At 45.9% G+C, this 23,097-nt stretch overlaps 1 protein-coding gene across 2 annotated transcripts in view; it reads left to right on the forward strand.

Moving 5' to 3' along the window:
• The window catches only part of GAB3 (GRB2 associated binding protein 3), a 65,475-nt gene that overhangs the window by 31,528 nt on the left and 10,850 nt on the right, over window positions 1-23,097 (forward strand). Inside the window, exons 2-5 of one of the 2 annotated variants that reach the window (XM_062503158.1) lie at window positions 12,957-13,260; window positions 19,304-19,517; window positions 19,935-20,404; window positions 22,900-22,955. In XM_062503158.1, the coding sequence (XP_062359142.1) occupies window positions 12,957-13,260; window positions 19,304-19,517; window positions 19,935-20,404; window positions 22,900-22,955 (1,044 nt within the window). The remainder of the gene's footprint in view (window positions 1-12,956; window positions 13,261-19,303; window positions 19,518-19,934; window positions 20,405-22,899; window positions 22,956-23,097) is intronic. The other variant, XM_062503159.1, reaches the window with a different exon arrangement.

Below are 23,097 nucleotides of genomic sequence, written 5' to 3' on the forward strand. Positions count from 1 at the left end.
AATGTTTGGATCCTTGAGCTGACTTTAACCAGCTGACTTTTTGAAACACACTTAAAATGTAAAGGAAAGCGGAGCTCACAGCGTGCTGTTTCTTCAAACCCTTCATCCTGAAACCCTCTTTCCTTGGATGACATACAGGGCTCAACAGCAACAGAAAAAGAAAGTGCTGACAACTCAGAGAGAATTCTTGACCAAAAAAAAAAAAAAAAAAAAAAAAAATCTTGGCACAAGGAGCATTGTTTATATGTTTCCTAACTTTTATGTATTTTAAAATAAAAAATGTGAGGCAGTGGATGCTGCGTATTATGAGCTGCTATGTGAGTGATGACCGCTTCTACACAAACTAAGGAGAATAAAAAAATAAGTCTAAAAATATTTTAAAACTAGCTCGGCCTCCTGTCAAGTGTAAAGCAGACAGTAATTTAAGACAGGTTTTAAAGAAGTAAACCCAGGTCTGGAGATGTAACACTGCTTGGAGAATAATAAAAGGTTAAGCATCACAATTTACTTGATAAGAAGACAGGTGAAAACTGCATAACTGCAATCAAAATAGAATTTTAAATTCCATAGCGTAGCTGGTATTCAAATAATGTACTTTGTAATGAGCAAATGAGTGTAAAACCAGCTATTGGGCACTTTCAGCCACCTTCAATGTTGCTGAGGTTCAACTCAACCTGCTTTAAAGGAAGCATGGGTTACCTAAATATACCCCCTTTAAAAAACATCAGTACTTGTGTATATGCAATGTAAGGACTTCATCCAGCACATTCCACCGTCTGTTTTGGTTCGTGCCTTGCCCACACACTTGGTGTGCTCTTAAATACAATTATAATATTTACTAAATAGGTTTGACAAATAACTCTTAGTTTATAATCTGGTTTGTTTTCTGTAAATATTCACCAAGGGAATCTGGCCAGTGATGACTGGCTTTAGCTGAGCATCTGAATCACACAGCACTGCTTCCAGTTGGAGGCTGCAGAGACCTGATTGCTCAAACCATATTTCTGGGACAAATACAGACCTTTCCAAACTTCACTTTATTTCACCATAATTCGTTTGTTTTCTGGTTGCATTCCGACAGCTCTCCCAGTGCACCAGACACTCTCTGCTCCTGCAGGAGCCCTGGCAGCCCACCATGGCACCTGGCTTGCCAGTCTGCCCGTGTTGCTGTAAGAGCTGGGTGCTTGTGCTGCACAGTGCCTGTCCTGTTGAGGTTTGACCAGGGTAAGACCAGTGGGGGCAGCCTGCCTTCCCCTAACAGGGGGAAGCACACAGGGGTTTTTACCATGCCTGAAGTCACCAGCAGATATTTGTTCTTTGGCTGGAAGAAAATCAGTTGAGGACAGCCTGTGTGCAACCCACAAAACCCAGGCTAGACCCATGAAAGGAGAGGTAGCCTTCTGATGTGTTTGGGAGAAATGCTCCTCATAAGTCCAGAGGCAGATTTCCTTTATTCAGATAAGTTTTTCATATCATGTTTCCATTTTTGGGAATCTTTGAATTTCTCAAGTCTTCCTGTCAAGAGGAGGACCTGGCCCCCTCAGAGCACATAGGAGCTTTGCCATTTACATCAGTGGAGTTGAAATGTCACCACAAAGGCCGGGTGGTTCCCACGGGACTGATTTCAAGCCAATACATAGATCCCAGAGGAGATGTCTGAGTCTGTATACCTTGGAGCATGCAATTAAATCAGTGCCCCCCTCCACATGCCAAAAACCAGAGCTCATCTGGATACTATATAGCTGCTGTGAGATTGGACCAATTCCCATTTTTCTATCTTTGTCCATATGTGCAGAAAGGTTGATACTTATTTTCAACAAAAGTGACCTGTTCTCTATGGCAAGTCCTCCCACACATGTGCACCTCCTCCCTGTTTTTCTGCCTGCATCCCGCACACTTCCTTTCCCCAGGCAATTTTAGGAGCGAAACGAAGTGAAAAGGTCAAAGTCTTTGCGGCGTGTAGCCGTGAAGTCAATAAGGATGTAAAAAAGAACAGCCCAGGTTTGGCCCAAAGGGGATATGGAAGATACAGCTCTTTACTCCATGTGCACCCAGATCAGCTGAGCAGGACACTGAACATGGGGGCATTTCTTGAACCTCATTATTATGATCAGGCAAAAGTGCTACAGCCTAAACATTTGCAGCTTTTATTCTGCTCCTGCTGGCCACTCTGCTTTTCCTCATTAGGTCTGACAGCGTGTTGTTGAACACTTTTTTAAAAAAGGTGGTGGTGTGGTCCCCTACTAAAAGAGTCACTTTGCCCAATTTCCTGTTTATGCTGGAGCTGCAGCATCATGTGAGCACAGACAGTTGTAGATAGGCTGGTGACTGTTGCTGACCTCACACCACATGTTCAGTTAACTAGGTGAAACAGCAAAATTTGCTCTGTTTGTGTAAAGAATACTGAGAAAACTGCGAGTTCCAAGTAAAACAGAGGGAGAGGGACTTCTGATAGCTTGAGGCAGGACGCAATCTCCAGGCAGTTTTTTTCTAGTCCTTAACTGCTTTGCACATCTGTATTCACATTGTGCTTGCAAGTGACAAGAAAGGGGATAAGCCCCTACTCCTTTCCTTAGCAGAGCAGGTTTGGAGTCCTTCCATGAAAGCTATTAGTTTAGCAAATTTCCTCAAAATTTGTCCAAACTTCAGTCCTTTTGGTATACACATTTTCCTATACTTGTTTCCAAAAAAGCCTGAAGACTCCTGTGACTTAGCTAGATTCGGTTATTCAGCATATGCTTATATTCAGAATTTGTATTTCAGAACTGTTGTTTCTTAGACAACCTGGGAGCAACCTATTTTTCATTAAGATCTCAAAGATCTGTGCAGAGTCTTCCAAAAATCCTTTAATACTGTATAATGTATTTTGACTAAAGCCATTCTAAGAAATCAAAATTTACCTCTGTTCAAGAATATGTCCTATTACTGAAGTTAGTATTAAAGAATTTATCGTGAACAAGTCAGGGGGATCTTAAGAGTTTCCAGACCATTTTACACAAGTACTTTTTATGTAGAAGTAGGAATTCCTATCAGACAACTTAAAGCTCCAGCAGCATTTTTTCCACTTACAGAAAACAAAGTTAATGGTTAAATCCAGGAAAACCTGTGCCAATGTATTAAGTTTCTTCTTTCTCTCTGTTTTCAACTTGTTTCTGTAAAAAGCCCAATTCTGCATCATGAGAAATACAAATTTTGTTTTTTAACTGACTAAAGGAGTGGCACCAAGCCAGACCAGCAGTTCTCTATCCATCAACCTCTGCCACCTTATACAGCTGAAAAAGGGTTTCAAGATGCAAAAGTGTCAGTGCAGATTGGCTGAAGCCAAACACACAGGTGGGAGTGCATCCCTGTGGGTGTGTAGAGAAGCAGCCCAATTATCAGGAACGCAGTATAACTTCAGAGGCAGGTGTATCCTGTGACAGATGAGCAAATCACAACATATGGAGGCTGTAACCACGATGCACCAGTTGTCAAGTGCTTTAGGATTCAAAGGTGAAAAAAGCACTCCAGAAACTTAAGCTGAGTTCAGGATGATAACAATGTCATTTTAAATGTTACATATAAACATGCTCTGAGGGAATATGGAACTAAAACTCTTGGCTAGCAGGTGAGGCTGTAAACATCCTCGTGTAAAGAGTCCTGCCTGTAAGTCTTCACTGTCAGGGAACTTAAATGCTTGCAAAATTGTAGCAGCAGTCAGAAGGTGTCATTTGAGGGGCAGCTTACAGGAATTACTGTTTCACAATGCCTGCACTTGGGAAGGAAAATTGTCCTGGAGGAGTGGAGGGCTCTGGGTGGGAGGAGGTCCTTGAATGGCAATAATCACTGCAGTGCTGTCTTCTGCTGCTGGGAACTCTGCTCTGAGCTGTGACCTATTTTACATCCCCACTGAAAGTGAAAAAGGAAGACAAAATTAAACAGAAGGTATGAGGCTGCTCATGAGGGTGCTCATGACATGAGTCAAGTCCAGCCCTGATGCCCCAATACTTAGGTATCCCCTACCTGGCATCACAGGCTGCAGCATGCAGGGATACAGATGGGACAGGGTCCACCTGCCTGCCTAGGCAAGGTCAGGTGGCCATCCTGGGTCCAAGGCTGTTCCCAGACCTGTGCAGATATCCACAGCTGGCTTTCTTCTCCTTTGCCTGATTTTACATCCAGATCACTTTGGGCACAGCTTTACATTGATGCTGAGTCACAAAAATTCCAGTTGTTTCCTGAAAGCGAGTGAGATCATCTTTACCATCTTGTTAGTCCCAATGAACCACAGCCAAGTGCAGCTGGGGAGTTACTTCATTTTTTATTAATACCAACTGTGTCTTTTCCTGGTGCCCCACGGGTGTTGTCAGGTTTGTCAGCTGGCCCTTGGTCCCTTGGTGATCCTGACAAATCCCTCTTGGCCACAGGCCTCTCCCTGGGAGGTGCAGCTGGTCTTCTGCCCTGGGGTGGCAGCACTAATTTCAAATTGATTGATCCTTATACTTTCTATAAATTAGCTCAAAGTGGCCTGCACATATTTGCTGGGCAGCTGCTTACAAGGGAAGCACCAAGCTTTCAACACCACTGCTGTCAAAATAGGAGGAAGAATAGAGGTGTGAGGCTCTGTGCTGGCAGTGGGGAGGGCAGGTCATTGACTCCATGCCTGTTGCAGGATGTCACTGTTAAAGAAATACACTGAAAATGGATTGCCACCCTGTCACCACATCTCGGGTGTTTTGCTGCTGTGTGTTTCACAGGCAAGACTTTATCAGCCCAGAGCCAGTCCTGGTAGCAGTGAGATCTGAAAAGTGTTGGGTTGACAGTGAGGTCCTGCCTGCCCTGCTGCTCCCCTTCAGCCCACAGAGTCCTGTGAGCAACTCTTACCTGCATGAGGAGCAAAGGGATGCTGTACCACCTTGCCAGTGTCCTCAGGGAAAACCTTTCATCAAAATGACTGTGAGGAGCACAGTTTTTATTGCTCTTATTAAAGGACAGGGCACATGAGTGAAATTATATTTCTTCATCCAAATGTCTGGCTTCTTTCTCCCTCTGCAAAATGAATTCATTATTGATTTTACCATTGGAACTTGTTTTCATATTTTATGCTAATATTTTAAGAATTTACAATTCTCCAGTTTTTGGGTCTCTAAGTCTTTGACCCTCCATGCCTGCACAAATCCAGTAGCTTTTCTTCACAAACCACAGATTTCTTCATGTAAAGAAACAGGAACAAAGGACACCTCTCTGCTTCTACAAGATGTCCCCTAAGGTGCTTTATCACAAAGCTCTCATTGCACTTAAAGTGCTGGAAATTTTCTGACTGGTGCTTTTAATCAATTAACATAACTGTTTCACCTTGAAAGCAAGAAGGTATTTCCCCTTGCACTATGCACCTATCACATCTCCTGCGAGGGCTCATGCTGACTTTCTTGAAACAAGGTTCATTTAGAGTAATTCTGGAACTACCACAGTCAGAAAGTAGCAAATAGAAATCCATTGTTGGGCTGTAGCCTGTCCTGAACTCGTTGTGTGATAGCCCTTAGCACAGGATGAGCCAGACCATTTGTGTCAGTCTGTGTGGAAAGTTGTTTTGTATGGAAACACTGGTTAGCTCAGAGTGTTTTCCCACCAGAGCTGAGCCTTAGCCTTGAGAAAGCAGAGGTGCAGTGGGCATGAACAGGCAGGGAAAGGGAAAGCAAACGCCTTTCCAGCACAATCGAGAACGCCCCTCAACTTCCAGGTACCCAAGCAAAGGGAGAAAAATCACTGCAAAAAATATCTTATTCTGTTCTCTAGATTAAATAGAAGTACTTGCCTGTGGAGGTAGAGGAAGGGCCTAAGGGAGAAGTACCCCTCTCTGAAATTGAGTATTTATTGATTTTTCTTCCCCAGTCATAAACCATGAGTTTCAGCCTCTCACTGCTGAAGACATTTGTGAGATCTGAGTGGAAAATAAGGGAGATAAAATACAAGAGAAACATTAAACCAGTAAGTGATGGGCAGTGATCTCATCTGCTCCCAGAGTGCTCTGCAGGGACAAACTGGAAGGGACAAACATGCAGCCACATCAGGGAGAGATTAATTACCCACAGCTGATAGGTGCTACAGACCAACAGCCACAACTGAAACAGCAAAAACCATGACTTCAGTTGGGGGACAGGCTGGGTGGTTTAAGACAGCTTTTTCATCTGATTTCTGTGAGTGAATCAACTGTTATGACCAAGCACTGCAGGTTGCCAAGGTGTGAGCCCTTCTGCAAGGGCCTCACAGTCTGAGGAGCACGTGCTGCATGGTACTGGCCCTTTGCTCTGGAAAGAGTGGCACAAAGAGCTCCCAACAACATCCTCTTTGAACACGAGGACGTTGTTTGCTAGGAGCTGGCCCTGACTCCTTGCCGGTGCCCAGATTCCTCTTGCAAGGGACTGAGCTCTGCAGCCCCAATGCCTCCTGCTCTGTGCAGGCAGGGAACCTCTGTTAACATACATGGTCTTAGTGGACTTAGAATCAGCTACTTAAAAACCTGACTACATATGAATTTTAACTTCCTCTTTTGTGCTTTTTATAGGAAATGCCATAGAGTTCTACTTAACTTCTTTTTTTCCACAGGAATAAGTTTAAAAACTGTTCTTTAAAGAAGACAAGCTGTGAAAACTTGTCTCAAGTGCTGGCACTCCTGTGGGACTATCATCCTGCAGCTCTGCTAGCTCTCTTGCCCCAAGGGTGGTGACTTAAGTTGCGGACCCACAGTGCATGGCAGGAGGAGCACTGTGCACTGAAGCTCCCAGCCCTCAACCAGCTGTGGCAGAGAAGCCAAGCCAAACCCTTCTCTGGTGGGATTTTCTGCTTTCCTCTCTCCAAAGGATTTTGTGGGATAAGAACAATTCCAAATAGTCAAGCCTTTTGCAGTCATCCCTATCAGTGAGCTCTCAAACCTTTCTTTGAGTGCCAGAGCCCCTGCAGCAGACCTGGGGACCAATACATGTCCTGTGCTATAGTCACAGCTATAGCACAGTAAGGCCACCAGGCAGGCAACAAACCAGCACACGGCCACCCTTCTTTCTGCTTCACCCTGCTATCTCCTTTGCTGCATTCTGTAAAATGAAGATTATCCTCATGGGGGAGTTGTAAGCATTAATATAGCTGGTCAAGAATTTCACGTTTGTTGGTTGTTTTGTGTTTTGCTGTTAAAATCAGAAAAAAAATCAAAACCCACAGCGCAAATTACATTTCAGGCCAATTTAACTCACTGAGTTTGTATGTCCTCTAATAAATTATTTAGATCTCAAATGCTGGATATATTGTACAAAAAAATGAGAACATGGTCCTCAGGCAGAAGGTAAGTGATTAAGGTCCTTGGCTAAATCTTTTTGGCTTTCATTCTGCCTTTTTCACTAGCCAGCTGCTTTTCAGCTCAGAATAGGTTTGCTCAAGGCTTGTTTTGTCTGACTGTACATCAGAGGTAGATCAAATGCTGTCATGTAAGAGCAGACCTCTAAACCTCACACCACTCACTCAGCAGAAACAGAGACGTCAGATTGTGGAAGGAGCAACCTCCTTCTTAGAAACCCTACTGAAACAGAAGAATAGCTGTTCCTCTTTCTTTCATATGTGACTCTGGAATTCCCAAAGTCAAAAATTCGAGCAAGACGAAAACACTGATAGCTTGTGTTACACAAAGGAATGTGCTGGCAGCCAACCAATGCTGCTGCAAATTCTTTCTTTCTTTTGGCATCAAACTGTTTCACTTACAAAGGGCAGATGAAAATTGCTCTAGATAGATATTGGCTCTTGTCTGATGGTAGTTGTGTTTCTCTGATACAGCCTTCTCTCTAGTGCCCACATAGCTTTGGAGGACATGCAAACTTCTAATCATCTTATCACTCCTTCATCAAGAAAATAATCATTTCAGGAGGTCCCAAAATAAATGTAATAGTTTGGATGTAATAGCCTGGACACAGAACCTTTTCATAGTGTGATTGAGGAGCCTAAGCTGAATGCCAGGAATCAGTACTATTGAAGTAAATACTTCATGTCAGCCATGGGAGCACAGTCTTTCACCCTTAAATTGATCCACATTCTCTTGTAAATTTGGCAGCATGTGCAGCTCTAGACTAAATATTGGCAGATATTATTGGCTCTGACCAGCTGAAATAAATCTCTCCTCACCACCGCCCAGCCACTCTGGCCTGCTGCCTCCTTGAGTGTCCCTGCTGGCCTCAAGCCACTGCAGGGGCTCACAGGGGCTCTCTGGTAAATGGTAAAAAGGAAACTTCCGAGCATGTACAGCTGTGTATAACCCACCATGCACTGCTGTGGGGCTGGGGTGGGCACTGGAGAGAGGCACAAGTCCCTGCTCTGTGGATGGGGACTATGAAGGGCCAAGCATTCTCTGCACCAGGGTGTATGAGCTGCTGAGGCTGTGAGAGATAAAAGCTGCTGATGATCACTCATCTGGCCAGGACTTGTCACTGCTGGGCTTCCAGTGATCCCAGTGTGCTGCATCCCCTTACCCTGGGGAAAGGAGGTATACAGCAGACTGCAGGCAAATGCCAGGAAAATGAGGAGAGGGTATTTGACTCAGAGATAAGAGACTCCTGCTGAAAGCTATGCCAGAACCACAACCCTTGCTTTGCCTGTGCCACAGAACAGGGCAAGTCCTGTGTATTTGCAATTGCAAACCTGCTCCAGTCCACTTGCAGGCATGCTACAAGTAGCTCAAAAACCCTGTGCACTGTCACTCAGCATTGTAGGATAAGAAAATGGGTTTTGAAGCCAACATTTTGTGGGCAAAGGCACATATAGGGGAAAGTTTCAGAATGGAAATTAGTCTGGGGAGACAGTGGTGGGACTGGATATGTCAAATGTGAGAGGATGTGCAAAGGAGGGTCCTTCAACCCCACCCAGACAGGTAACTGTGTCATGTCAGCAGCTGGCGCCACTGTTTCCTTAGAAAGTGGAGGACAGAAAAAGGAGCCCAGGGAGTTGAAGTGCATGCAGATGCAGTTTGATGGTACAGTGAAGCTAATGTCAAGAGCAAGCACCCAGAGAAGAGGTGGTCCCGTCTCCTCCTACCCTTTTGCACCCTCCCTGGTGCTGGCCTGCCTGTGTCCAACCAAGACTGGGTGCTGGGGCAGTGGGCTGGCTCCCCTTGACTCCCCATTTCCCAGTGTTGGATGAGGCGGTGTCTGCTAGTTTTGCTCCCTCAGATGACTCTTGGTGTCAGATGTAGAACATCCCTGGCACAAGGCAGCAGGTGAGCTCACCAGGCAGTTCCAGCAGACTCCGTGTCATCCCATGCCACTGCCACTCTGCCACAGCACCTGATTTCAAGAGGACTTGAGTGCTTACAAGTCTGTGAAGACCTGAGTGTGCAAATGTTGATTCACCTGGACTGCTGGCTCGGGCTGCCATCCCTCAGTGCCTCTCCCTGCCCCGTGCTCCACACTCAGCAATGGGTTGGCAGCATGGGCAGGTATTTACTTTGGTCCTTGCGGCTTCATGAGGCTGAGAGCACATTAATATTTGGGGCACTGCACAGTGACAGCCAAGCTGTTGACTTGTTCGAGCTTGTAATATCACTAAAGGGCAGTTCCTCTGTCTCATTCCACCCCCTCCCCTTTCCTGCATGGCTCTATAGTCTCTGTGTAACCCCCACAAGAAAAATCTCCTTGTTTTTCAGCTGGCCAGGGGCTGCCTGGCTGCATGTGCCCCACCACGGGCCCAAAGAAGGTGCTGAGGGCCACCCTGCAGGAGATGGAGCTGGGGGCCCACCCTTCCCAGGGGCAGTGCAGATTTGGGCAGCTATCTGGCACCGTTTCCCCTCAGCCTTGTTCTCACAGCTGCCCAGCTATGATAGCCAGTGTTTTCTCTCAAAAACTCAGCCCTGCTCTCCTCTCCTGTCACGAGCTGCTCTGACTGGGCACCTCTCCATCTCCAGTCTTGCAGCACCAGCCCGATGATAAACCCGATCAAATTCTGTATCAATAAACCCGATCAAATTCTGTATCCACAGGGAAACAGGTTAGCAGACAGCTCCTCACAGACAGACCCAAACCAACAGAGCCACAGCCCCTCACAACACATAGCCAGCCTTTGCCTCCTAATTGTAGAGATCATGGGCTTTTCCACAAAAGGTTGTGCTAAACGCAACTTACATGCTCCTTCAGAATAATGAAAATCAAAATGCTTGGATGTGAAATCAGGTACTGACTGGGCTGTCCTGCCTCAGGGTGTTGAGGCAACCACCAGCAGGTAACCCTGAGCTTTCACTTTTCTCCAGCTGATGGCTGGGATGCCAGGCAGACAATTGGTCCCCCATCCCCTCCCTCCTCAGCTTGCTCAGATGCAAGCGATTTCTGATTGCCATCAGAAAGAGCCAGGTGTATTTAAGCTGCAAGGGAGGAAGAGGAGTAGTTTTGCAGTGAAGCTGATGAGGTTGTCACCTTGCTGCCGTAGCAGTCTGCTTCTCTGGGAGGTGAAGGAGCAGCTCTTGTCTCACACCTTCTGAAACATTTCTCTTGTTGTTTAGGGGTGAGGGTGTGTTAGGAGATGGAGCCTTTCTGTCCTGATACATCTGTGGGGAGTGTATTGAGCCTGTGCAGGACTTGGATTGCAGGTGACAGAGATTTGGGCTCTTCTTGGTACTATTCATGAGGTATCTGCTGGCCCGTGTTCCAATCTTGTATCTGGCAAGTCTAAAATGTTCTTTTTTTATTAAACATTTTTCTTTTGTTTCTGTTTCCTGTGTATGTTTCTCCTTTTCCCTGGCTTCCACAAAATTATGCTTGTCTAAGATGTGTTAGTAATCTGTTATCTCTAACTACTTCCAAGAAAGAACAAATCTAATAGGTCAAGTGGGGGCAAGGCTTAGTTTTTCTTTGTGCAGTATACTTTGCACCTCATCTCTGCTTCCTGTTTATTCCTGATGCAATGCCCTAGTATGTAAGTCTCTCCTGTAAACAGGCTTGCTCAGCCTTGCAAGACTTTTTTCCATGATACTTCATTTTCTGTATTTGAAGAATCACTTGTTTTCAAAATAGATTGAGGTACTCCCAGGCTGAAGAGACTTACTTTTTAGATAAATTTTTGCATGAATATTAACAGACTATGAAAAGCTGGCTGTGCTGCAAAACCCCAAAAAATTTATTTGGAGTATAAAAAGAAATGCTTTTTTTCTGTCATTATGATTGTGGATTTTTTTTTTATTGCTCATTTTTACTACCACCATGTCTATGGGAACTCAGCATCAGGAAAATCTGTAGTGCCTAGATTATCCTAAACTGTGCCAGTAAGGACTCTTATGTCTTATTGAAAGCAACCTGCACTCTGTTATTTTGTCCTAAAAGTTAATGGTTGTCTGTCTTTAAACTGACAGATTCACTCTTTACAAAATAAGTGTGATTTTTTTTTTAATTTTTTTTTTTTAACTCAAACACAAGCTACCACCCAGATTTACATCATTGTGACAAAGTCCTTTTGCAAAGAGTTCTTAGGTAAGATTCAAGTTGGGAGATTGTAGTAATATTTGTTCAGATGTTTCTTTCAATGAAATTTTAACTCAAAAGAAGGTGGGTAAAGCAGTCAGTGTCTGTGCAGCTGCTGGAGGTCTCTGGGCAGTATGTGAGCCCCTGCACCTTTTCCAGGTTTCCATCAGAGCTGAGGCAGCTGCAGCCTTAACTTTGGCTGCTCCCTGGCCTGGCTGGTTTGGGCATGATGTATGCAACAGTTTTTATGGAGTTTGGCAAGGGTGAAGGTCCTAATGTCTTGGCTTTTCTCTGTGGGACAGAGATCAGGATTGATTTCTTCTGGCTCTCAGAGTTGGTGTTAGTGACAAATATAACCAACACAGAAGTGCTTATACTGTTGATGAACAAAAACAGCTGCTGGGAAAAAAAGAAAAGAAAAAGGGAGAGTCTATTATTTTGCACCCAGAAACAGGGATGTAGCTTTATAGAGTGATGCTGTATCTGATGCTGCCATTTCATTTGTTTAATGCTCTATGGGACCCGTTCCTTCAGTCATAAGGGTCAGAAAACATCCGTGCTTTTCAGGTTTGCTCTAGGTTGACAGTGCCTGTGTAAATAATTGTCCTTTTGTAAGATGCTGAAGCTTTCTGTTTAATTTTTAGCACTACCACTCCCTTAGGGTTTTTTCTAGGCTTTCAGAAGTAACTGGCAGCTCATTAACAGCTTTTTAATAGCACTGAAAACCATAGGAGGGAAGCTGCACAGGGTATCTGGAGCCCTGGGCTTTGCTGGACAAAAGGCACTTGTTTCCAGGTATGTGCAGTTCCTGGTATTTTTGTTTTACAAAGGAAAATGTGTTCTCTCTTCTATGGATGAGGTGATGATGTATTGGATCATTTTGATTGGCAGGGCGAGGGGAAGGGAGAATATTCATCTTGACCTCCCAGGGACAACCCTTTGCCTGTTTTCCTAACTCCAATGCAAGTTGATAGCAAGTGCGTCAAATAAAAAAATCACAATTTGGCTAGCTTATCAAAACAACTGTAAAACCAGAAAGAAAATAAGCATGGAGCACAAGTCCTATGAGGAGCAGCTAAAGGGACTCAGGTTGTTCAGCCTGGGGAAGAGAGGCCTGAGTGAGGACTTTTATTAGTCTAGAACTACCTGAAATAAGATTATGGCCAGGTGGGAGTTGGGCTCTTCTCCCAGGTAACAAGCAACAGGACAAGAGGAAACAGCCTCAGCTTGTTTCAGGAGAGCTTTAGTTTAGACATTAGGAAGAAGTTGTTCACTGGAAAGGTGGTAAAGCATTGGAACAGGCTGCCCAGGGAACTGGTGGATTCAACATACAGATGTGGTGTTTAGGGACATGGTTTAGTGATGGGTTTGGCAGTGCTGGGTTGATGACTAGATTCAATGAGCTGAGGGGTCTTTTCAAACCCTGATGATTCTGTGTGTGTTTGTTGCTGTGGTCAGTGTTTGGCACTAAAGGTCTTGTTTGTGCCCCTGCAGGCCTGGAGGAAGCGCTGGTTCGTGCTGCGCAGGGGCCGCATGAGTGGGAACCCGGACGTGCTGGAATACTACAGGAACAACCACTCCAAAAAGCCCATCCGCATCATAGACCTCAATGAATGTGAAGTGCTGAAGCACTCAGGGCCCAACTTCATCAAGAAGGAGTTTCAGAACAACTTTGTGTTCATTGTGAGAACCACCTACCGCACCTTCTATCTGGTAGCCAAGACTGAGGAGGAGATGCAGATCTGGGTGCACAATATCAGCCAGATCTGTAACTTTGGACATCTAGAAGATGGCACAGGTAGGATCATGCTCATCCTGGAGGCTGGGAGAACGCCCGGGGGTGACAGGAGGCATGGACCTTGCTGTCAGGCTGGGCTGGGCAGGTGGAAGAGGACTGTAGTTCCTGTATCTCCATACAGCACTGAGATGCTGCTAAACCGTGATCTGAAGGTTCTCAGGGACCTCACAGCTGCTGAGTGGAAATATTCATGGACTGCTTCGTCTCACTTTGATGAAGCAATTCCTGCTGGAGCAAAAGGCAGGTCCTTAATAAGAGAAGGTGCTGTTTATGTGAAAAGCTGACTGTTATCTTCTGGGGCCATTTATTTCATTATGCGTCCTGTATTTATTTAGTTGAACTTAATGTAAGACACCTGCTCCAGGAAAGCATCCTGCACAACTCCCATTTTCTCAGGCTTTGCTGGATGCAGAATGTGCAGGGACTTGGGTGTATGTGCATGAACATAAATCAGTGACAGAAATAATAAGCTGCCTTAGTCTGTTAATAAGAGAAAATAAAGAAAAGGCAAAGGATAAGAGTGTTAAAAGTGTGTGTATAGACTTAAGAGATGGTCCTGCCACTGAAGCATAAAGGCAGCTCTTTTGCCAGGCCCTCTACCTGTATATACTCCTCAGAGTGAGTTTCTTGAAAATCTGCCAAGAATTAACCACTCCAAGATGGATGTACCTAGTAATTAGTGGGGACCTGTACCATCATTAACTTACCTTTTAAATTAGACAGTTGGGCCCAGATAATGGCAGTCTGTCTTTCCCTTGACAATTCCAAGGGTCAGATACAGCAGCAATTTGAGAGATTCAGAGGAAGTGAGTCAGAATGAAGCCTTTCAATGTGATAAAAGGCAGTGCAAGAGTAGAAAAGGGGGGGCCCGTGGAGGGACACAAGCCCTAGGGCAGTAATGTGTTTGGGGGTATGGTAGGGTGGCCAGGCAGTTTATCCATCCATGGTCTTTGTGCTGCTGCACAGAGTGCTGCTGGTGTCTGCAAGTGCTGCATGGCCACACCATTACCAAGCAATTTGATTGGAAACAAAAGGCTATGGTGAAGGTTTTATTTTAATCTATCATGGTTCCTGGCATTGCTTATCTGCCTTTTGATAGTGTCTTCTGAGGGAAATGGGAGTGGCAAGAACACTGCAATGATCCTGTTACAAATGTGATGTCTGTTCTTTTCCCGTTCACTTCAGAAACTACCATGAAGATCTGCTGACAGATTGTGTCAGTACAAGCTGCCCATGAATACAAATTTCAAAGTAGGGCTGGTAGGGATTGGAGTCTTCTGCCCTTTGTAGCTGGGATGGAATTAGGGATATTCAGTAATCACCTTCCAACTGTTCTGCCCTTGTTGATACTGAGTTGTTGCTCTTGGAATGTTGTTTCTGGTGCAGGATTATTTTAGATATTGTTTTACCAATTACTCTGAAATTAAGGTAAACCCTTCTATGCAAAAGAGAAAAATAATTTTTGTCTCTCAAATGTGTAGGCAGCCTTCTCCTGGCACTGTGTGAGAATGTGCATGGGGGATGTGATCTGTGGCAGAAGAGCTAAGACAGTGGCTGCCCCAGAGAGATGCATTTATACTGGGAAATGCCTTCTCTGTTTTGCTGGTGCACGGCACTATCACTTGTAAGACTTGCACATGGACCATACTTAGATTATTGCACGTTGGTGTTTCTCTCCTAGCAAAGATTGCCCGTGTGGGCACTGATGGATGAGAAATGACAGCTCTTGCAGCAGCAGTTAGAAAAGCTGACACTCCAGCTTTCCAAGGTGGATATTACCACCCAAGAAGTTCATCAGTGCCAATCATTTGCCTCAATTCAGTACCAAGTCTGGCACCCAAAGTTGCAGCCCTCATCAAGGATGGTGTGAGCTAAGCCTCCAGACATGTATTTACTGTGTCTCTAATGCCAAATAGCTCCTAAGAGCTTCTATTTATCCTGAAGATCTTGCCAGTGAGCTCAGGTCTGGGGCATATCCAGGTCAGGCTGCCAAGCACATCCAGATCCTCTGATTTAAATCTGCAGAGATCCAGAAGTTGCACATCGCATATCAAACAGTTGCTAATAGCTTCAGCTTTTCAGGATCTCTGAAATTCTCCAAGAGACTGTAGGTTTAAACAAATTACCCTTAAAAAGTGACATTAGAAGAGAAAAGCTGTACTAAATGCCACATGTTCTTTTAATTTGAATGCTACTAGTTTAAAAAAATACTGCTATGAATCATATCACTCTTAATCTGTGCATCGCTGAAAATTTATGACTGAGGCCAAAACACAATCTGCTGCTTTCTTTGCTTAGCGCCCAATGTGTAGCCACAGGTTTATGCAGTGACTCAGATTTAAGCACTGTCCTGTGGTTCTCAGTTAGTCCCTCCCAGCAGCAAAGAAGCTGGGTGGAGAGCCAGGTCTCCCTGCACCAGAGGTGTTGGCAGCCAGAGGTGGAGCAAAGTTATGAAAGCCGTGGCTCCTATGAGCACAGCTCTGTAGTCAACAAGAAAGAGGACAGCTGAGAGCCAGAGATGACATGGCAGCTCCAGGCAGATGTCAGGAAGCACCTGGGAGGGCGGCTGCCAGGAAGAACTTGCCAGCAGTACTCATACACTGCTGCCACAAGAAAGTGTCACTGGCTGTGCTGGAAATGACAGGGGAGCTAGCACCTTTGGGGACTCAGCTGGAGGAGATAGTAAGAGGCCTTGCTTCTGGTTTTCCTACCTCATCTAAGCAAAATCCTGCTTCCATCTTTGGTGAAATCTCCCGATAGAGCCATCATTCGCCAGCACCATGGGACCCATGGACATGCAGGGGATTGAGAGGATGCTTGGCCCAAGTGTCTGGGGCAGGGGAGGGGATGAAATGAAGTGGCTGTGGGACATCAGGGACACAGTTTATCCCATGTGCAAGCTGAAGCCCTGACTAATTAACACAGTCCAATGTAACAGCTTTTCACTGGAGAAACTAGTGGGAAGGTTGTTTAATGAGTTTCATGAGGATCCTTACTGTTATTATTTCTACCTCCTTGGTATGTCAATGCACCCTTGGGTGTGGTTAATGTGAGAAGAGCACCCCTATTCCACCATGTCCCTGCACTGCTGTTGCACCATAGCAATTCTTGGGGAAGGGGCTGGGGTCTGTAGCAGAAGGGAAAAGCCCTTTGTTTCTCCAAGCAATGGCCCTTCATTGATGGGAGAAGTCACTGTGGAAGATGCTGTGCAGCCTCTGTGGTGACCTTCTCTATAATTGCAGGGCAGAAATATTTTGTGTTAGTACCCACAAAAACAGTTATTTTGGCAGCTGAAGCTTCCTGCTGTCTCTCTGGCAAAGGGGATGGCAGGCACCAAACCTAATCTCTGCCATCTCACTGTTGAAAGTAGCCATGCATAATTTATTCCACCCAGCTGCTGTTGTGGTAGTTTTAATGCACATGATTTTGTTACCAGCAGAGCTGGCAGGGACAGGAACGGTCTGCGAGGAGCTGGCTGCGGCTCCCTGGGCCCCTGAAGGTCAGAAAAGGGCAGGTCTGCACTGTCCCAGTCCCTCCCTCCTGCTCACAACCGTTGCCATGTGGTCTGCAGCTCATAGCCTTTCCTGATGGGATAATCCATGGCTAAACCCTTTGAGTACCAGATGGAGTTCAGGCCTGTTTCTTCTCTGTGTTAATAATCCAGAATGTCATTAATTTCTTTCTTATGCATTGTGGCAGTTTTAGTTGTTGGTTTGTTGGTTTGTTTTTTTTTAATGTGATCAGATGATGAAGTGAATGTGCTTTTCTGAGATCCCTGGGGAGTTAGCCCAGTGTATATTTGATCATTGTCAACTTGCAAGACAGCTCTCAGAGTCCAAGATTTAAAAGCAGAGTTACTGCCTGAGCCAGCATGACGAACAAAAGTTATTTTTCAGATGGGAAGGCAGCAGCCCTCAGCTCTGCTTTGCAAATGTGAAACTCTGTAAAAGCTATTCCTTCCAGATGATCACTAATGAAACCCTGCTGCTATAAGCACCTGCTCAAAAGTAAAGCAAACCCTTTGCTTACATTTGAATTTAAGCATGTTCTTATATGGTTTGCTACCTGAGGCCAACCACTGCCGAGATCTCTGAAGCTAATTGGAGGAAGCAGCAGGGAGTCAATACTGGTAGATGGGAAGGAAAGAGGCAGCTCCCTCCCAGGTTGAAAGGGATGAGATGAAGGATAGTGCAGTGGGGGGAAGATCAGCTGTTTTATTCTTCTGCTGCTATCAGAAAGGTGAGGGGTGAAGCCTGCTGTAGCTGGCATGGGACACTGGATCACTAGAATCATAGACTGTCCTCAGTTGGAAGGGACCTGCAAGGATCATCAAGCCAAACTCCTGGCCCTGTACAGGGTGGCCCCAAGAATTGCACCATGTGCCTGAAAGGGTTTAGTTTGTGTTTAGTGATGTTGCTGTCTAACCACTCGAGTTTTGGCAGCCCTCTTCATCCTACCTGGTCTGCTTGTACATACACCCAGCACCTTCCAGGGTTAACAAGAGACTACAGCAACCTGGTACAGTGCAAGCCTTGTGGCTCTGTTGAGGTTGGGACTAGACTGGACCTGCTGGAGGGTCTCAGGACCTCATCATACACTGCAGGATCTGGGCCACAGGATGCATGCAGCTGGTCAGGGGCTGGTTCCCAGCACTTCCATCAAGTTCTGGATATCAGCATTAGAGAAATGTGCCATCTTGCTTGCACTGTGAAGGCATGTTAATTCTCAGTGTGGTTTTATCAGCAGTTGCTGGTTTCTTGTGTTTGTTTTGCTGTGGGGTTTTTAATTTTGGAGAAGGGTTTTGCAGCTTTGATTCAGGCAGCGTCTGAGCCAGGGAGATGGGCATCCAGCGCTAAGCCCTGCAGGTGTCAGAGACCCAGTGAGCACTGCCCCATCCCCACACAGCTCTGGTGAAGGAACTGCCATACAGCAACCTGAAACTTCGTTAGAAAAATCCTATTTCTGAACTGAGGACTGGTGCTCTTGGTGCCGCTGTTTGAGCCTACTGTCAGGAGCGGATGCTTTTGGAGAGCTACTCTGTTAAAGACATCCTTCCCACTCCACAACTGCCCATTGTGGAAGGTCTGGCTTGCACTTGATTTTTTGAGTTGAAATGCCCCAAAAGCTTTGTTTTGCTTGACTCTGTGTGGCTCAGCCATCACTCCTTCTTCCCGTCTGTCCAGCTTCTAGCAGGGACAGAGGCTGGGAGAGGAACAGAACCAGACTTCTCTGCTGCCTGGCCATGCTCAGACCAGGTGGATCTGAGTGTCTCAGCCACACGCTGCCACTGAAGGGTGGGTGGCCTTGTGGTGTGAGCAGGCAGCCAGCTCTGGGGCAGCCCCACTGCCTGCAGCCCAGACCCCTCCTGTCACAGTGCTGTCCCACTCTGGGTTGTGGACATTGAAGTCTTATGCCCTGAGAAGGTTTCACTGAGTTCAGGCTCCCCATGCCTTGTGGCCTCCAGAAAGGTATTGTCACTTTTCTCAGCAGAGCCAAGAAGCCTCCAGCTGGGCAGTGGCAGCCACAGCACTGCTCTCGTGGTTTGGTGTCCAGCCAAGAGAGGCATAAAAAGCTTGCAGACAAGTTCAGAGCTTGAACTTTTGGCTCGTGGCTACTCCATGAGCTGGAAAGCCCTTTTGTCTACCGCGATCTAGAAAGTGGCAAGAAATCCAAATTCCTTTCCTTGCCACCATTAATTTGAAGTTTTGAAGATGAATAATAAATTATTTGCATTAGATACTAAAAAAATACTTGATAAAACAGGCTGCTGTGCTTTAGCTCTTTCTTCAGCACAGTCTGCTCTTCATTGCTGGCTGCAGGAGAGATGCAGGAGAGGGGGATCCCAGAGCAAGGAGTCTGCACTTCCTGCAGCCTGGAGGACTTGGACAGCCTGGGTAGGGGGAGCAAAATCAGGCTCAGTGTTTGCCTTGACTCACTGCTGCTCTGGTGTAAAACATGCCTGGTGTAAAAGCAAGGTGGTGGCAGCCAGGACAGTCAGAGGGTGAGAGCCGCTCCTCAGCCGTGCCACCCATTGCCATTGCAGGTTCTGTGGAGAGCCTGTCCCACACGACCTCATCCCCACAGCCCTCACCAGCCGCCTCCACCCACACCTCCCGCATCGCCGACCCCTCCTTCTCAGTCGACCACGCTGCTGCTGATGCTGCTGCTGAGGAGACCCCCAGCGAGTCCGAGTCAGTCTTCCTCCCTGACTACCTCTTCCTGTCCAACTGTGAGTCGGGCAAGCTCAGCCACAACAGGTGAGTCTAGGGTCTGCCAGATGTGTCAGGCTGGAGTCCCCCTCTGCCTGTCCAGGCATGAAACTGGGGCACATAGTCCCAGGGAGCCCTGCCACTCAGGGCTGGCTCCCAAAAACAACAGGGGACCACCAGACTAATCCAATTTACGGGGTGTTTTTCATAGCACAGATCAGTGGTTGAGCATCATATGTTGGTCCTGTCCCCTTCCAAGGTGGGTGGCTGAGGATCTGACACACAGCCTCCCTCCAGACGCCTGCTGTTGCCCAAGGTGCTCCACAAAGTGCCCCAACCTCCAGTCCAGCTCAGATCTTGTCCTAAACTGTGTGGTTGGGCTTTTCTTTTTTTTTTTTTTGTTTTCTATGTTCTTACAGCCAGGAGAAAAGGAAAACTCAGGTCCTAACCTCTGTCTCCTTACAGGTGTGACAGCTGGTCAAATTCAGACAGATCTCTGGAGCAAACATCATCAGACGAGGTTTTTGTTGACTCCTTGCAATCCCAGCCCTCCTTGTACTTTGTACAGCCAATCAGTGTTGGCACTGTGCACCAGGTTGGAGCCCCAGTGGCAAATCCCAGCATTGTCTCCAGGAACACAGACATTGGGAGGCCATCCAGTGACTTTTCCTCCTCTTCTCCCCTGCTGGGGACGCCACTAACACCAACGTTTCAGATTGACAAGAGCCAAAATGCACTGCCCTACGGTGTAACGCAGCTGGATGTGCTGTCCAACACACCCCCACCACGGCCACCCAAGCCAACCCACTTCTCAGACAGGAGAGGAGATGAGGTGGCCCTCCAGAATGGGCACGCAGGGATCTGCCAGGCTCAGGTTGCTCTGGTGCCCAGAAGGATCTCCTTGTCCAGCTTGGATAACATGAGGAACTGGAAAGGTGAGTGCGCTTCCAAGAGCCAGCAAAGCAGCACCAGTGGGAGGGGTGGAGCTGCCCTCACATTCAGAGCGGTTTTGACTTCCTATTGTGCTTCTCTGTCCTCTGAAATCTTACACTACCCAGTGTAAGACAAAATGCTGCTTTCAAATGAATTAGCAAGCACGATTCAGACCTGCCCCTTTGGTTTAGCTCCTGCTGTGTAGAAGCCTCTCAGTATGTGTACAGATGGGCAGCAATTTGGCTCTGATCCCTTCAGGGTGCCTCATGCCTTGCTAATTTTTCCCTTCCCTCTTCAGAAGAGAAGGCAGTAGAAAAACCAAAATGAGAAGTCAGCCATTGAATTGGGCAATGCCAAACTCTTTACACATCAAAGTGTGGGCTTGCATGTGGGAAATGCCTCTGGAGCTGTGCTGCTTTGCTACACCCAGTCTGTTCTATGAGAGCTGTGTGTCTTTTCACAGCTTAGAGTAAAGACCAGGAAGTCAGGGAGACACTGGGGATGGGGCATAATCCTGGTTGAACCAGGGGCTCTGCATGTCCTTGAACAAATTCCACTCTGTCCTTGCACTTCTGTCAGGGCAGTCTGAAAACCTGCTGCTACAGAGTGAGGCAAGGCTGCAAAGCAAATTCTACTCTGAACTGAGCTGGCTTTTCCACTTGGTCCTGAAACACCATCATCACAAGTAAGAGCAACAGTCAAAACCCAGAACATCATGGTGTCAAAAAATGGCATATGCAGTATGAGAAAGCTTTATTACATGGAGCCACAGAACAGAGGGAGGCAGCTGGGATGCCTGGCTGGAAATCATCAAGTATATTGTAGTGATGTGAAAACCTTTTTTTGATGAGGGTAAGGGTAAGCATCCTTTAGACTCCTGCAGTTTGAATGGCCAGACAATGTGTGGGGCTATTAGATCTTGCTCTTAAAGCTCAGAAGCTAGAGCAAGGAGATCTCTGTTCAGACTTTTTATCAGTGTACAGACAATTCTTGGAAGGTTTCTGGAGAAACACCCATCAGTGGAATTGCTGTTAATTATCAGCTACACTTGGTTGCTCCCTGAGAGGTGCTGCTCTTGCTTCTGTATATGTGTGGCTCCAGTGCAGCTGGTTAGTGATCCTCCAACCCAATTTACACCAAAATGTCTCTAAGATGATTAAGAGGACAAATGTCATGTTGTGCTGCTGTGCTGCAGGGTTGTCTCTGCCTGATGGGGGCAGCAATGAATTAATAAGTGCTGCTACTTTTCCCTATCCTAAGTGTAGCTGAAACCATTTGAAGGGTTAAACTCTGAATTAAAATGTGTTTAACAGGAAAGATCAGAAGAAATAAACATGGAGAGACCAGCAGTTCCTCACTGCTTCCCCAGTGACTGCACTCAAGTTATAAACTTAATGTTTTGCCCTTGCTAACCTGCAAAAGGTGCACAGATGTAATTAGCCCAGGGCAAAAGCAGCATGAGCTGGTGGAAGTGCCATGAAGGAGGATGAGGTGTAAGGTAGCTATATCCTGGCATCTGCCACAATGTCTTTTTGCCATGAAAAATAAATGTAGCTGTCTCAGGACAGTGATTGTGTCTATCCAAATATGTATCTGCACTAACAGAATTGCTTTGCTCTTGTGTAGCCGTTTTTGCTGGTATCACCAAAAATGCCCCCACTTGCTGTACTGACATCTCCACCATAAGAGCAGGGAATGGATTAGCATGGTTGCAAGCATTTAAGGGATTCCCACAGAAAAGCCATTTTTTGCAAAGAAAATCCCCTTTCAGAAAAGGATGGTGATTTTAAGCATCTCTCACAGCTGATCTTCCATGTGCTGAATGCTGGATTTTAATGGTTTTTGGCTTTTGCTTGGAAAATAAAATTGACCTATACCAAGACAAAGGCCCACCTGCACAAGGAGATACAGAGACTTGTGATTGTGTCTCTGGCTGTTCATTTCCCACCACCATGAGCCACTTGCACCACATCAGCACTTCTGGATGACAAAGCAAAGACTTTTTCTCCTACCATTAAGTTCTCCCATGCACCACTTTCTGTACAATAACAAGTGCTTTGCTGGCACCTTAAAAGGCTCCTAAATAAATTTCCAAGAAATAATATTATCTGTAATAGCCCCTTTTCATACAATTTCCCCAGACTGACAGATGGGAAAACAGAGAATGACTAGAGCAGGAGCTGCATTTAAATTCTTGCTTGTTTGCTCCCACACCAGTCTTTTTTCCCCAATTGCTTGTGTTACAGGAAGCATAAGTTACAGCTGGATTATACATGAACAGGTTCCTTGATTTCATCATACTTAAAATAGATGTAATAACTCTTGAAGTGCTGCTGAGTTAGATCTGGTTTTATGTGTCATTGTCTTTCCTCAATTAGGAGTTACGGAATCATTATAAAACTCTAATTATTTTAGAGCCATATGTTTTACTCCAGAATAATCTCTGTCAGTTTGCACTGCCTTATCCCATTTTTAATCACTTTTTCTTCCCTTGCAGCAGACATGGAAGGCAGTTCCCTAAGAAGTCGAGATAAGAGGCTTAGCTTGAATTTGGTAAGTACTCTGCACAAATTTAAAGCACTGGCACATAAACTTCAGAGTGAATCATTTCACATCCTGATATTTAATCATTCCCCTCCTCTGTTCAGCAGAAAAATTTTAAAAATTGAGAAAGTGCCTGGCTTTGGGCAACTTT

Source organism: Cinclus cinclus, chromosome 15, assembly GCF_963662255.1.
Source record: "Cinclus cinclus chromosome 15, bCinCin1.1, whole genome shotgun sequence".
Taxonomy (NCBI): Eukaryota; Metazoa; Chordata; class Aves; order Passeriformes; family Cinclidae; genus Cinclus; species Cinclus cinclus.